At 40.2% G+C, this 16,937-nt stretch overlaps 1 protein-coding gene across 2 annotated transcripts in view; it reads right to left on the bottom strand.

Moving 5' to 3' along the window:
- CNTNAP4 (contactin associated protein family member 4) overlaps window positions 1-16,937 on the bottom strand; it is a 286,323-nt gene that overhangs the window by 181,312 nt on the left and 88,074 nt on the right. For both annotated transcript variants that reach the window (XM_070770350.1, XM_070770351.1), the window contains exon 3: window positions 9,777-9,970. In XM_070770350.1, the coding sequence (XP_070626451.1) occupies window positions 9,777-9,970 (194 nt within the window). The remainder of the gene's footprint in view (window positions 1-9,776; window positions 9,971-16,937) is intronic.

Raw genomic sequence — 16,937 nt, 5'->3', positions numbered from 1 at the left:
TCATAAAGGTGTTTATATTTAAAAAAAAAAAAAAAAAAAAAAACCTTTGCATGAGTTTGTATAGGTTTTCTCTTTTTTTTGCATTTAATTCTGCAAAAGTCCCTTCCTCCTTCCCCTCATCCCACTTCCTTCCTCCCTCGTACAAATTCTTTAAGGCATTTATTATTGCAATTTGCAAGGGGTAAAAGCAACTTGTCCAGAGTCACACAGCTGTTAGACATGGTGCCTGCATCTGAAGGCCTGTGGCCTGGTAACAGAGATGACTTCCTACGGCCATCCACAGCCTGCGCCCTCTTCTTCCTTTTGCGTGCCACAGCTCTGGTACTTTGGTGTAGAATTTTCAAAGTACTTTGGTACTTTGAACTGGACCTGATTTGACACTCCAACTATCCGAGTCACTCTTGACCCAGACTAGAGAAATAGTACCATGGATTCCAGAAAGCCGTGCTGGGCATGTGCACAGAAACTGAAACCACTGTGTGCTGATGGCATTTGCCTCAGTTGTCCCGGATTATCAGAGCCCATCATGTTTATTCTGCTTTCAATCCAGAGCCTGGGGATGGTGAGTTTCAACGGAGGAGAGGAGGGGAGAGGACGATTCACAGGGACTTTCCTGGAGTGGAGGCAGGATACAGCCATGTGTGGCCCAATGTGAAAAGCTGTATAGATTTCCTCGGGGCGGAAGACTCCAGTGTAGAAAAGCCCTATGCGGTGTTCTAAGCAGAGAGTAAACAGAAATAAATAGAAGGAATATATTTCATGAAAATACATACATGCCTGGTCTAATCATACAAATTACAGTTCCTTATTTGTGAAAACGTCTTTTTAAAAACTTGTGCTATAGTCAAGTGTATACGTTATGCAGTTCAGACAAATTAAACACTCAAAGGCTAAGAATTTAAAAGTACAAACCAAAAAAATGTAGAGGAATCATATGGAAATTCAATGTGTGCTCATGTATCCAAAGTGCTTGATTTTATGGAAAAAAACCAAGAGGGAGACACAGAAAAGACCAATTTCTTTCCAATTTAGTTTTTGTATTTATCTGTCATCTCTGACATGCAAATTTTTAAAGAAAGCATAAATAGCACTGTAAGCTTAATTAATTTATGTATTTATTCTAATCTAAGGATCAAAAATCTATATGCCAAAGCAACATATTGGGAAAATTTTTTTTTTACCTTTGAATTCCAGAGTATAAAAATGGAACTGCCATTACCATAATAGCTTTGTGGCTCTTAGGACTATTTTCTGCAACTTTTCCACAAACTTGCTAAAATAAATATAAGCTTTTTTTCTCTGAAACTTATATTCCCCACCCACCCCCAGCTCATGATGACTCTGACATATTGTAATAAAGCCATTGCTCCCCGAGGATCTCTTTTCACTGCTCTAGCAATTTCTCTCTTCTCTCTCTCTTATTGAAAAAGAACCCTGTTATTAAGTACTTAAAATGTTCAAGGCTCCAAAAGGAAGACAACCTTTCAGTATGAGAGATTAATAATAACAATAAGAAGCACGGAAGGGAAGATAGGAGTTCAAAGCCAAATAAAATTTTCATTTGCAGAATACAAATCAAATATGATTTCTTTTGAACTGCATCTCTCTGATTTATAGACACAGCTCTGCAGAATACTTCCTAGCATTTTTGCTTCGTGTTTTCTTCCTTTCATCCTCATGGCTACTTCTGGACAAATGCCCTAACACTTTCCGAAAGCATGGCTCTTCTAAATCAACCAAAGGATTATTCTTTATGGACATTTCTGAAAGGAGTAAGAGGCAGATAATAATATAAAGAGAAAATCTGAGACAATACCAGCTCAGAAGCAGGACTCCTAACAGCAATTGGGAATGTGGATGGATAAGGCCGTATGGCTCAAGTCCTGGTTATGACTAGGAGTTCTTCTTTTACATACTTATACAAAATATCAGATGGATACCCTCATCTCAGTGGGCTTCCCCCATGGCTCAGTGGGTAAAGAATCCGCCTGCAATGCAGGAGACAAAGGAGATATGAGTTCCATCCCTGGGTGGGGAAGATCCCCTGGAGGAGGAAATGGCAACCCATTCCAGTATACTTGCCCAGAAAATTCCACGGACAGAGGAGTCTGGTGAGCTACAGTCCATAGGGTCACACAGAGTCGGACGTGACTGAGCGACTAAGCACGCACACACAAGCACACGCGCACCCTCACCGAGTAAACATGCAGGACCTCTGCATTGTGAACCAACAGAAACATCACCGGATCACTGGGTTTTGGGTCTGAAGTAAATAATCACAAAAGTGCTTCCTTTTACCATTATGCTTTTGTTAATATCAATTCTAAACCACATTAGCAAAACAGTACGGTGGTCCTCTCTCCAATCACATTTACTCTTTCCTTGGACTATCTCCTATATCCTAGGAATTCAGTAGGTACAGTATGCATTTTAGCCAGCAGTGTTTGGGAATTTCTGTCACATGTAAACTCTGGAAGAAAGGAAAACGTATAAGTAGAGTGAAAGCAAATGAAAAGTATATGAATGAGTTTGAAATTCAGCTGATTAAGGTTATACAAACTAGGCAAAATTCTCCAGAAAGTCTTCCTGGAAATAACACAATGGCAGATGCCATTGGGAAAAGACTCTAGAGATGAGTTGGTGACGACTGGAAAAGCGATGGGGCAGGCTGGACTAGAGTAAGTGCCTGAAAGGCCCTACATTGGGAGGGATGACGCAGGCCTCACAGAACTGAAGAGCATGCCCAGAAGAGAAGTCTGAAAACACAAGAAACCTTGGGAATGTCCTGAGAGCAGCAACTAAGTGTCTGAGATAGAAGCTGCGGTACATGAAGAAGCTGCCAATGAAACGTGCCAGATCCGGGACGGGATGTGGCCACCCAGTCTGCCAGGCAAGCAGAAACACTTCAATAAAGGAGCAGTGGGCTGTGTTTGCACAACAAATGTGTGCAACAGCCCCATCCTAGAGGCAACAACAGCGTGCATTAATCCACAGATACACCCTTCTACTTGATCCTCTGCAGGGGAGTCCTGGACTCAGCTATAGAATGTCTGATGAGAAATACAGCAATGCTCTCTCTCCCACACAGAAGGCAAAACTATACTCTGTCTTCAGTACGTACTGTGATAAACAACAAGACGGTGAATTCATAATTTATGGTTTTCTCCTGCCTTACAGTAGATTATGTGTAAAAAATGACACTAAACCAATGATTTCATCTACACCATGAATTCTGGTTGAAATACTGTTCTTCCCTAGCTTTGCATATTCATCAGTATTGACAGGAGGAAAGAGAGCTAAATTAACATGAACTTAGGTGGGAACTTGGGAGAAGGACATGGCAACCCACTCCAGTATGCTTGCCTGGGAAATCTCAAGGACAGAGGAGTCTGGCGGGCTACAGTCCATGGGGTCGCAAAAGAGTCAGACATGACTCAGGCACTAAGCCACCCTAACAAGGTGGGAACTTACTGTAGACATCTCAATTCCTTCCGTATCAAAGTATTACTGATCAACCTTCTTGATGGAGAAGCCTGCAATTTTACTACTGAAAGGAATGAGGGATTAAATTACTCAGCAAGTACCTGAATTCTCCCTCATTCTGTAGGAAAAAGTTTATAGAGGTGAGACTTCCTTAGGAACAACGTAGCTTCTTAGGGCTGTGCTTGTTTCCCTTAGAGCCATGTATCACTGTTCCCTGCTCTATTCTGAGCCACAGGAAGGCTGAGTGATGGGGACTGACAGTCCCAGGTCCTGTGCGAGCAAGCTTCCTGCCGGGCAGAGAGAGTTTGACAGGTGAGAGGAAGGGGGAGCCTGGATATTTCTCCCCACTCTTTCAATGCCTCAGGCAGCTTCTCAGTAGTGGCTGAGCCTCTTTCAAGGCTCCTGCTCCCCATGGACAAGCCTTGCTTCCAGAATCTTCCATTGGACAGTCCCTGCCACGGTTCTAGCACTAACTGAACAGTGTCAGCTACAAACTCTAGAAACACCACCTTCTCATTATCCCTCCACTCCTGAGAAGTTAGTGTCTGCTTGCTGCTGCTGGGCTCTGAAGGGTGCACCACCTCACACCTGATTTGCTTTGATCAGCTTTTCCACTACCTGTAACCAATTTTCTAGAATGACTTTGCAGTTTCAGATGCCCAGAGTAATTTCTGATTTTCTGACTGAGTGCTGACTCACAAACCAATTTAGTATCAGAAATGTGGTGTTTTTCTATTTTATGATCAAAGATTAGATGACACGTTGCACATATAAATGCCATCCAACCACTGTAAAATATAAATATATAAACTACTAAAATAATATTAAAAATAATATATGATGCTACATATTGATAACTCCCATAGGCTTGGTACTATCAATAACTGTTAAAAGATAATTTCATCTAACAAGTGGGAGATAGCCATTATGTTTGTTTTTTTTTTTTTAAAAAATCAATAATTGGATTGTTTCCTATCCACTCCTCTCTGCTGCCCTTCATTTCTTTCAGTCTCAGATTATCCCCTTTGAAACTTCATATAAATCCAATCTTTACCTGTGCTTTAATAAATTGACATATATTCCATCCATTGTCCCCATCTCTTTCTCCTCAGTCCTTAAGATTTATTCTTCAGTATCAAATGACACTTCAATTGAAAATTTTCCATTGGTTTTGAAATTCACTGCAGCAATGGCCAGTGTATTTTTACATCATCTGTTTCTGATGGCCATCCAGTACTCGGCTGCACAGAAGTACTGTTAATAAAATCTGCCTAAGTAAGTGACCTGCTGCTGGTGTATTGCTTTCTATTTCAGATAGATATGTCTTCACATTTAATCATCTTCTTTTATGTTCATTAGTAATATTCTAAATATTATCTTCATAAATCTCATAATTTCTTTTTACTTTCTCCCTTGATATTTATCATTTGGGAGTTCTATTTTAAGTGGAGCATATGTTTTCCTTTTATGTTGTCTACCTAGTTTTTTATATGTAGAAAGATAAATTACAGGTTTTAAAAATTAATTTTATTGTTAGGCACAGAGTTTATTGAATTATCTTTAAAAAAAAATAAGATGTTCTCTTAGATTTTTAAGGAATATATTGTATCAATGCCAAATCTTTCCTCCTTTCTACCTTTATATATTTTTCTAGCCTCTTCTCTGATTATGTGTGGTAAGTTTGAAAATTAAAAATGTAAAATAGGAAAGAGACGCTCATGCATTAGTTTTTAGAAGACCTAACTGACTGCGTCTTATGCAGCAATAAAGAAACACTTCAGAAGGACAGAATCGCTTCCCAGAGAGATTTCCAAATGTACCTCCTGGGACTGGGGAATGAGAAGAGTCAGATGCAGACATCTGCAGCACTGCATCACAGCAAGGATAAGAGGGGAGAAAAGAGGGTGGTGTCTCGTCCCTGAACTGTCACGTGGGGGAATGTGAGACACGAGCTGTAAAGTGGTTTTAAAACATGCCATCCTCTGGTTGATGCTTTGAGGATAAACTGGATGTGAGTGTGTGCTCTGAAGGGGGCATTAAATCAACTCTGCTGACCCTAATCACTCTCTTCAAATTACTTTTATTTTGCTTGCTTAGGGACAGGTCAACTGGAAGAATGTGAAGCAACGTTGCCATTTATCTTATTCAATGCATATGTGTTCCCACAGTTTACAGGGGTTAATATATATTTTTGTATATTACATATTCATGTAAAGTTCCAATTTACGTGAGCCCAGGAAGTTTATGAGAAGGGACTGACATAACATGTTACAGAATGGGCACAGATGGGACGAGGTGAAATAAACCATGCTGCTTGATTGAGAAGGCACCCAGCAGACTAATTGTTCTGATTTATGACCAACGTCACATTAAAAACCCCAATGCAGCCACCTCCAACCAGGCACTCCTAGGTTAATCATTTCCAAAAGTGAGAGAACCAAGTTAAATAGAAATACCAACAGGAGAGTCCCTGGGAATACAGACTAATCATATAGACTTTCAATAAAAAACATCTTTCTGGCACTCAAGCAGAGGCTGTGTTGAAAAGCAGAAGCAGCTTAAAGCACTCTCCAGGCATTTGCCCAAGTTCTGAGCCAAGGATTGCAAGGCATTAAGCTTGATGATTTGACATGTTGACATACAGGGCATCAGTGCTGTTACACTTTATATCACCACACATGTGGTGGGCTTAGAATACTAGAATAACATAGGAGAAAGGTCAACAGAGGGAAAGGTCTAGGAAAGCTGCACCTCACAAAGTGGGGAGTCCACCAGGCTTACCACACACCTCTCTCTTGAATTTCTGCCTCATTGGGTTTTCTATTAAATGACCCCAGCCACTTATTTATTTGACTGGACATAAATACATGTTAAAATCTTTGCAGGTGGTATAGAGTTGACAACTCAATCATTCACAGTGATAATAATGCTGTGACTATATGGTGACAGGAGATACTTTTGTCTAATTGACTATACACGTCATGGGGGCCTCCGTGTCTTTCACTAGCCAAAGCCAAACCACGACACTCAACACTTTTAATTTAAAAAAAGTTATATTAACTTCAGAAATATGTTAATATGAAATTATGGGTTTTTGTTTGAAAAATGAGATACAATTGAAATATTGTGCATAATACACTCCAACCCCATGAACTGTAGCCTACCAGGCTCCTCTCTGTCCCTGGAACTCTCTGGGCAAGAATACTGGAGTGGGTAGCCATTCTTTTTCTCCAGGGCATCTTCCTGACCCAGGTATCAAATCCAAGTCTCCTGCATTGCAGGCAAATTCTTTACTGTCTGGGCCACCAGGGAAGCCTCATTGTGCATAATAATCGTATTTCCTTAAATAATTCATAAAATTAGTGCTATCCCGTCCCTTGCCCTTATCGTCTGCAGTGTAAAAGAGAGAATTTGTATAATTCAGCTGTAAAGTTCCTGCACATGTTACTCTGCTTAAAATAATTTTCTAAGATGTTAGTTTTATGAAATTCCAGAAATTGTTCTTAGATGAGCAAAAATTATACTTCACACTTCCTTTTCCAATCGTTTACAATAAACTGGCTGAAAAGTCTTTTGACTGTGGATGTTGAGAAATTTTGTTTTGTCTTCGAGAGGAACAATTACAGCAGTTTGCATTCTCTATTTTTTGCAAAATATTTATATGCCATCTACAAAGAGTACTTTGTATAAATTATATTTGTGGGCACTGGACTATAAGTTTTATCCAAAAATTAATTTTTAAAAAATATGTTTCTCTCAAATTTACAGTTCTATCAAGTATATGCATGGCCGTAAAGATAACAAATGAAGTATTTTGCCTTTCTTTTTTAAACATTATTTGTAAGAAGCAGCAGGGCATTTGATGAATTCTTTCAGGTGTACAGAAGTCATTGCTCTCTCTAGTGCTCGAAGAGAATACATTGAAGGAGAATGAGGAATCCCCACGGCAGCATTTCTATCCATGTTGATGGGTTTTATTTTATGTGTTTCTAAACTTGTAACAACTGCCTTTTCTTCCTCTTTCCATCACATTCTCCTATAATGCTTTATGGGTTCCCTAACTCTCTTCCACAGATTTATTTGTATCATCTGGAGCAGACTGTGAAGCGCTTAAAAAAATTGTCATGTTTTGTATAATCTGGATACATTACCCATAATGGGCAAAAAAAAAAAAAAAAAAAAAAAGTTACAAAATACAGATGTGCTAAATGTGACAGAGAGTCAAATTCCTTACTACGAACATCAATTAAAAATTGGTCTTTAGCTAAACAAAAAACCCCACATTAAAGTGATCTGTGCCAGATCATTTTAAACAACCTGGAACCAGGTTACAATTCACCATGTTTCATTTTGCCTGCGTTGCTATTGTAGAGTCACAGAGGGGGGCTTCCCTCAGGGAGGAACCTGAGTAATTACGGGGTAAAGAGAGAACTATGAGCCTACCTGGGATGGACAGACAGCATGAGTGTGTGTGTGTATGTGCGTGCGCACGTGTGTTTATACATATATTGACAATGTTTGAAGATTTGAGCTGTTTTACCTACACCATAACCGTATCCATTTTATGTGTGGTCATGGCATCAGCGGCAAGTCTCAGTTTTGATCTTGACGTTCAGTTATCCATCTGTTTTCTTTACCATATCCAAAATTATAGTCCAGTCCTTCCCAAATCTGTTAGTCCATTCTGACCGTAGTCAGAGTCTAAAAACGATATTACCAAGCCAAGTAACTGTGATAGATACATCTGTCTTTACATTGATTGGTTTGGATTAGTTAAGGATATCATTCGTGTCACTAATGCACCCTGACCACCTCGCTTTTTACAAGGTAAGTGAAAAAGACGAACAGCACTGTCCAGGTTTGGCTTTCCTCAAGCTTGATCCATGAAAACAATTAATTTTCATGGTTAATCTTTCTCTCTAAAAAATGTCAAAATACACATCTTACTTAATACAGCTAAATATTAGCCACTACTTATCTAGTTTAAAATCCAAAGCTTATTTAGAAGAAAAGAGTAAAAGATAATCCAAACACCTAGTTAAAAAAATACCTCATTAGGCTTTCACAGCTATTGGTTCATAATTACTGTTTAATTTACCCCCAGTTTGAATGGTTTTCATGGGATTAATTCAACCGTAATATCCAATTTTTCTTGCTCTTATACATAACTTCAACTTCCTTTGGATTTTAAGGCAGGTTTTCTGAAAATGCTTACAGAAAACTTCCAGCCTAACAGTCGTTCTCTCTAGAGAAAGAGCAGGGCTACATTTTCTCAATTCAACTTACATCAATAAACATGCAACTGAATGACCACCAAGTGCTTCAGAGATACAAAGGTGAACAATCACAGTCCCTTTCTTCAATGAGTTTACAATGTGTCACGGAGTTCTAGGAAGTTTCAAAAGACAGGCCGTTGACTGATCAAAGAAAATTATCATTATGTGCCCAAACAGGCCTCCAAGTTATCTGTGTGCTAAGAACGACGCTTCATTAAGTTACTCATTTTCTCTGGTTCCAGCAGCTCAGTCAGAGGAAAATTAAAAAAAAAAAAAAAGTTCTTTGATTGCAGTATGTTGTCCCTGGCCCACATAAAATCCAAACCAATACTTTTCTACACTAAAAAAGAAGTCCTTTCTTCACCAGCAAGCAAACTTTCTTTAGCTTCCTTCTCCCACTGGGTGTTCATGTATACTCGGTCAACTACAAATACCACTCACTTTATTACAAACTGCCTCCTGGTCAGTCTCCCTTGTAACAGCTGTGCCCTGTCCACAAAACACAGCATTTTAACACTTGAAAAGACTACAGAAAGGTTTATATATAAATCATATATGTGCGTATAAGACATATATAAATATTCTAAATATTATATATAAAAACCTCTATATACTAGGGAGACATTAATTCATATTTCTCAGAGTCATCAGAACAACAAAAAAAATTCTTTTTGCCAACCTTAAATAAAGGCAATGCAAAACTGCTATGTTACTAAACAAAAAATGTTTTATACCGGCTTGGTTTCTTCCTTTAATCTTCACACTATTTAGAGCACTAATGAGATTTTTTTTTTCCTTCAGTTTCTGAGGACTCTGTGAAATAAGTTTACTTTTAGTATTTTCTTAAATTAAACCATAAAATGTATTGGAAAATGAATATTAATACATTGGAAAATGTTTTCTAAGTAAGTCCAAAGATTCTGATCCTAAACAAAGTTTAAGAGATTCTTAAACTGTCTGTAGGAATGACCATGCTTCCTCCTCTGAGAGGCCATGTATTCTGTTAAAGAAACATACCCAGATACTGTCCTCCTGGCGATACTGCTTCCAGTTCCTGCCGCTGTCGCTGAACATCAGGAGGTAGCTGGTCACCCAGTTGGAGCTCCCATATCCCCCTTGGGTGGCCACGGCAGTGATCTCCATCCTCTCTCCAAGGTCAATCTGCAACCACTGGTATTTATTTGACACAAGTGGAGACCAGCCACCAGCTCCTTTTGTGAAAAGAGAAAAAAGAGAAATGAGCAAAGAATTCATTAGACATCTGTTAATGAACTAGCAATGCCAGTAAGACTATTCCTCTATGAAACTTCAGAAAGTCAAATTTCCAAAATACAAAACTTTCCATAATGGTAAAAAAAAAATACAGAGAAAGAAGAATATAATGTAAATGGATGGCACCTATATTAATTATGTTCATTTCTAGGTGTTACAACCATCTAACACTGGGAGAGCAAATTCAGTGAGGTTAAACTCACTGTATGTTTAAAGTCCTTAATTTGAGAGGCAGACAGCCATGTCAGCACATAGAACTAGTATGTTCAGTGCCCACACACGGCTGAGTAACGATTTGCCTTCAGACTGTGATTTACCTTCAAACTACATGGAACTTGGAAATGCAGTATTTGGATGAAATCTCAAAAACGAAAGAATGATCTCTGTTCATTTCCAAGGCAAACCATTTAATATCACGGTAATCCAAGTCTATGTCCTGACCAGGAATGCTGAAGACGCTGAAGTTGAACGGTTCTATGAAGACCTACAAGACCTTCTAGAACTAACACCCAAAAAAAGATGTCCTTTTCATTATAGAGGCCTGGAATGCAAAAGTAGGAAGTCAAGAAACACCTAGAGTAACCGGTAAATTTGGCCTTGGAGTACAAAATGAAGCAGGACAAAAGCTAATACAGTTCTGCCAAGAGAACACACTGGTCATAGCACACCCTCTTCCAACAACACAAGAGAACACTCTACACATGGACATCACCAGATGGTCAACACCAAAATCAGATTGATTATATTCTTTGCAGCCAAAGATGAGAAGCTCTATACAGTCAGCAAAAACAAGACCAGGAGCTTACTGTGGCTCAGATCATGAACTTCTTATTGCCAAATTCAGACTGAAATTGAAGAAGTGGGGAAAACCACTAGACCATTCAGGTATGACCTAAATCAAATCCCTTATGACTATACAGTGAAAGTGAGAAATAGATTTAAGGAACTAGATCTGATAGACAGAGTGCCTGATGAACTATGGATGGGGGTTCGTGACATTGTACAGGAAACAGGGATCAAGACCATCCCCATGGAAAAGAAATGCAAAAAAGCAAAGTGGCTGTCTGAGGAGGCCTTACAAATAGCTGTGAAAATAAGAGAAGAGAAAAGCAATGGAGAAAAGGAAAGATATACCCATTTGAATGCAGAGTTCCAAAGAATAACAAGGAGAGATAAGAAAGCCTTCCTCAGCAATCAATGCAAAGAAATAGAGGAAAACAACAGAATGGGAAAGACTAGAGATCTCTTCAAGAAAATTAGAGGAGGCGGTCCTAAGATGGCGGAGGAATAGGATGGGGAGACCATTTTCTCCCCCACAAATTCATCAAAAGAACATTTAAACGCTGAGTAAAATCCACAAAAGAACTTCTGAATGCCAGCAGAGGACATCAGGCACCCAGAAAAGCAGCCCATTCTCTTTGAAAGGAGGTAGGAAAAATATAAAAGACAAAAAAAGAGACAAAAGAGGTAGGGATAGAGCTCCATCCCGGGAAGGGAGTCTTAAAAAGAGAGAAGTTTCCAAACACCAGGAAACACTCTCACTGCCGAGTCTGTGCTGAGCCTTGGAAGCACAGAGGGCAACATAATAGGGAGGAAAAATAAGTAAATAATTAAAACCCACAGATTAGGAGCCCAATGGCAACTTTCCCAGAGGAGAAGCAGCGCAGAGGCCTGCGCCCGCCACTAGCAAGCGGGGGCTGGGCAGGGAGGCGCGGGCTGCATTGCTTAGAGTAAGGATTGGGCGGAATTCCCCCGAGGGAAATCAGAGCCAATTAATCTGGGCTAACAAACCAGACTGTGGGATAGCTACCACGCGAAAAGCCCTAAGACACCGCCAGACCCACGCACAGAACAAAGGGCAGAATAGAACTAGCCGGCTGCAGACCATCCTCCTCCAGTGACAGGCAGCCAAAGCCGCAAGAGAGCAATCGCAGCCCCAGAGAGACATTATCTACCAAACTACAAGCAGGCTTCCTTGCTTACTAAGACTTCTTGGGGTCCTGGACAGTCATCCACCTGAGAAGGTGCGCCAGTTGTACACCCAGAAAACCAAGCAGCAGGGTCGGGAGAGGCAGTAAGTCGCAGTGACCGCGCTCACCAAACACCTCATCACCTGAGCTGCTCGGAGCTGGGAAGGGCACAAAACGCAAGCCCAACGGAGTCTGCGCCTCTGAGGACTACCCGAGTGCCTGAGCCTGAGTGGCTTGGACCTGGGAGGTGCATGCAGCCCAGGGCCGGCCTCGGACCGTTCTGGTGGAGCAACCTAGAGCCTGAGCTGTGTGGGCAGGGAGGATGCACGCACCGTGAGTGGGGCACAGGCCCAGTGTGGCTGAGACACTAAGCACACGCCAGTGTTATTTGTCTACAGCGTCCCTCCCTCCCCACAGCGCCACTGAACAAGTGACCCTAAAAAAGTGTCCACCACCGCCCCATTGTGTCAGGGCGAAAATCAGACACTGAAGAGACCAGCAAACAGAAGCTAAAACCGAGGGAACCGCCTTGGAAGTGACAGGTGCAATAGATTAAAACCCTGTATTTAGTACCGACTGCATAGGAAGGGGCCTACAGATCTTGAGAAATATAAGCCGGACCAAGAAACTATCCGAAAATGAACTGACCCCACACTGCCCACAACACCAGAGAAAGTCCTACATATATTTTTACTATTTTTACGATCATTCTTTCCTTTTTCTTTTCTTTTCTTCTTATTTTTTCTTTTCTTTTTTTCTTTTTTAACTTTTTTATAATTTTTAAGTCCTCTATAAAACATATATTTCTGCTTTATTGACTATGCCAAAGCCTTTGACTGTGTGGATCACAATAAACTGTGGAAAATTCTGAAAGAGATGGGAATACCAGACCACCTGATCTGCCTCTTGAGAAATTTGTATGCAGGTCAGGAAGCCACAGTTAGAACTGGACATGGAACAACAGAATGCTTCCAAATAGGAAAAGGAGTTCATCAAGGCTGTATATTGTCACCTGTTTATTTAACTTATATGCAGAGTACATCATGAGAAACGCTGGACTGGAAGAAACACAAGCTGGAATCAAGATTGCCGGGAGAAATATAAATAACCTCAGATATGCAGATGACACCAGCCTTATGGCAGAAAGTGAAGAGGAACTCAAAAGCCTCTTGATGAAAGTGAAAGTGGAGAGTGAAAAAGTTGGCTTAAAGCTCAACATTCAGAAAACTAAGATCATGGCATCCGGTCCCACCCCTTCATGGGAAATAGATGGGGAAACAGTGGAAACAGTGTCAGACTTTATTTTTCTGGGCTCCAAAATCACTACAGATGGTGACTGCAGCCATGAAATTAAAAGATGCTTATTCCTTGGAAGGAAAGTTATGACCAACCTAGATAGCATATTTCAAAAGCAGAGACATTACTTTGCCCACAAAGGTCCATCTAGTCAAGGCTATGGTTTTTTCTGTGGTCATGTATGGATGTGAGAGTTGGACTGTGAAGAAGGCTGAGCGCCGAAGAATTGATGCTTTTGAACTGTGGTGTTGGAGAAGATGCTTGAGAGTCCCTTGGACTGCAAAGAGATCCAACCAGTCCATTCTGAGGGAGATCAGCCCTGGGATTTCTTTGGAAGGAATGATGCTAAAGCTGAAACTCCAGTACTTTGGCCACCTCATGTGAAGAGTTGACTCATTGGAAAAGACTCTGATGCTGGGAGGGATTGGGGGCAGGAGGAGAAGGAGACGACAGAGGAGGAGATGGCTGGATGGCATCACTGACTCGATGGACGTGAGTCTGAGTGAACTCCGGGAGTTGGTGATGGACAGGGAGGCCTGGCGTGCTGCGATTCGTGGGGTCACAAAGAGTCGGACACGACTGAGTGACTGATCTGATCTGATCTGATCTGATTACTCCTTTAATTTTCACTTTTATAACCTACTATTACTTTGCAAAAAAAAGACTATTTTTTAAAGCAAACTTTATGTATATATATTTTAATAACTTTTGTGACTTTGTGTTTTTTTCTTCTTCGTTTCTTTAATATTGTATTTTTGAAAATCCAACCTCTAGAATTTTAATCTTTGCTTTTTGGTATTTGTTATCAAATTTGTACCTTTAAGAACCCAATCTTCAGTACCTATTTTTACCTGGGAGCGAGATTACTGGCTTGACTGCTCTCTCCTCCTTTGGACTCTCCTTTCTCTCCACTAGGTCACCTCTGTCTCCTCCCTCCCCCTTCTCTTCTCTACCCAACTCTCTGAATCTCTGTGTATTCCAGACGGTGGAGCTCACTTAGGGAACTGATTACTGACTGGATCTATGTCTCTCCTTTTCCTTCCCCCTTTTATCCTCCTGGCCACCTCTGTCTCCTTCCTCCCTCTTCTCTTCTCTGTATAACTCCATGAACATCTCTGAGCAGTCCAGACTGTGGAGCACACATAAGGAAGTGATTACTGGCTAGCTTGCTCTCTCCTCTTTTGATTCCACCTCATCTCATTCGGGTCACCTCTAACTCTCTCCTCCCTCTTCTCTTCCCCATGTAACTTTGTGAACCTCTCTGGGTGTCCCTCACTGTGGAGAGGGACACCTCTTTCATCTTTAACCTAGATGTTTTATCAACAGCGCTGTATAGAAGAAGTCTTGAGACTACTGTAAAAATAAGACTGAAAACCAGAAGCAGGAGGCTTAAGTGCAAATCCTGAGAACATCATAGAACACCTGACTCCAGGAACATTAAGCGATAGGAGTTCATCAAACGCCTACATACCTATGCTGAAACCAAGCACCACCCAAGGCCAACAAGTTCCAGAGCAAGACATACCATGCAAATTCTCCAGGAACACAGCCCTGAGCTTCAAAATACAGACTGCCCAAAGTTACTCCAAACCCATTGACATCTCATAACTCGTTACTAGACACTTCACTGCACACTCCAGAGAGAGGAAATCCAGCTCCACCCACCAGAACACCGACACAAGCTTCCCTAACCAAGAAACCGTCACAAGCCACCGATACAACCCAACCCACAGTGAGGAAACACCATAATAAAGAGAACTCCACAAACTGCCAGAATACAGAAAGGACACCCCAAACTCAGCAATATAAACAAGATGAAGAGACAGAGGAATACCCAGCAGGTAAAGGAACAGGATAAATGCCCACCAAACCAAACAAAAGAGGAAGAGATAGGGAATCTACCTGATAAAGAATTCCAAATAATGATAGTGAAAATGATCCAAAATCTTGAAATAAAAATGAAATCACAGATAAATAGCCTGGAGGCAAGGATTGAGAAAATGCAATAAAGGTTTAACAAGGACCTAGAAGAAATAAAAAAGAATCAATATATAATGAATAATGCAATAAATGAGATAAAAAACACTCTGGAGGCAACAAATAGTAGAATAATGGAGGCAGAAGATAGGATTAGTGAAATAGAAGATAGAGTGGTAGAAATGAATCAGAGAGGAAAAAAGAAAAACGAATTAAAAGAAATGAGGACAATCTCAGAGACCTCCAGGACAATATTAAACGCCACAACATTCGAATCATAGGAGTCCCAGAAGAAGAAGACAAAAAGAAAGACCATGAGAAAATACTTGAGGAGATAATAGTTGAAAACTTCCCTAAAATGGGGAAGGAAATAATCACCCAAGTCCAAGAAACCCAGAGAGCCCCAAACAGGATAAACCCAAGGCGAAACACCCCAAGACACATATTAATCAAATTAACAAAGATCAAGCACAAAGAACAAATATTAAAAGCAGCAAGTGAAAAACAACAAATAACACACAAGGGGATTCCCATAAGGATAACAGCTGATCTTTCAATAGAAACTCTTCAGGGCCAGGAGGGAATGGCAGGACATACTTAAAGTGATGAAAGAAAATAACCTACAGCCCAGATTACTGTACCCAGCAAGGATCTCATTCAAATATGAAGGAGAAATCAAAAGCTTTACAGACAAGCAAAAGCTGAGAGAATTCAGCACCACCAAACCAGCTCTCCAACAAATGCTAAAGGATATTCTCTAGACAGGAGACACAAAAACGGTGTATAAATTCGAACCCAAAACAATAAAGTAAATGGCAACGGGATCATACTTATCAATAACTACCTTAAACGTAAATGGGTTGAATGCCCCAACCAAAAGACAAAGACTGGCTGAATGGATACAAAAACAAGACACCTATATATGTTGTCTACAAGAGACCCACCTCAAAACAGGGGACACATACAGACTGAAAGTGAAGGGCTGGAAAAAGATTTTCCATAAAAATAGAGATCAAAAGAAAGCAGGAGTAGCAATACTCATATCAGATAAAGTAGACTTTAAAACAGGGCTGTAAAAAGAGACAAAGGACACTACATAATGATCAAAGGATCAATCCAAGAAGAAGAGATAACAATTTTAAATATATATACACCCAACATAGGAGCACTGCAATATGTAAGATAAATGCTAACAAGTATGAAAGGGGAAATTAACAATAACACAATAATAGTGGGAGACTTTAATACCCCAATCACACCTATGGATAGATCAACTAAACAGAAAATTAACAAAGAAACACAAACTTTAAATGATACAATAGACCAGTTAGGCCTAATTGATATCTATAGGACATTTCACCCCAAAACAATGAATTTCACCTTTTTCTCAAGCGCACATGGAACCTTCTCCAGGATAGATCACATCCTGGGCCATAAATCTAGCCTTGGTAAATTCAAAAAAAATCGAAATCATTCCAAGCATCTTTTCTGACCACAATGCAGTAAGATTAGATCTCAATTACAGGAGAAAAAATGTTAAAAATTCCAACATATGGAGGCTGAAAAACACACTGCTGAATAAACAACAAATCACAGAAGAAATCAAAATATGCATAGAAACGAATGAAAATGAAAACACAACAACCCAAAACCTGTGGGACAC

The sequence above is a fragment of the Bos indicus genome, chromosome 18 (genome assembly GCF_029378745.1).
Source record: "Bos indicus isolate NIAB-ARS_2022 breed Sahiwal x Tharparkar chromosome 18, NIAB-ARS_B.indTharparkar_mat_pri_1.0, whole genome shotgun sequence".
Classification (NCBI taxonomy): Eukaryota; Metazoa; Chordata; class Mammalia; order Artiodactyla; family Bovidae; genus Bos; species Bos indicus.
The sequence above is the reverse complement of the archived record's forward strand: the minus strand, read 5'-3'. Positions and strand labels throughout refer to the sequence as shown.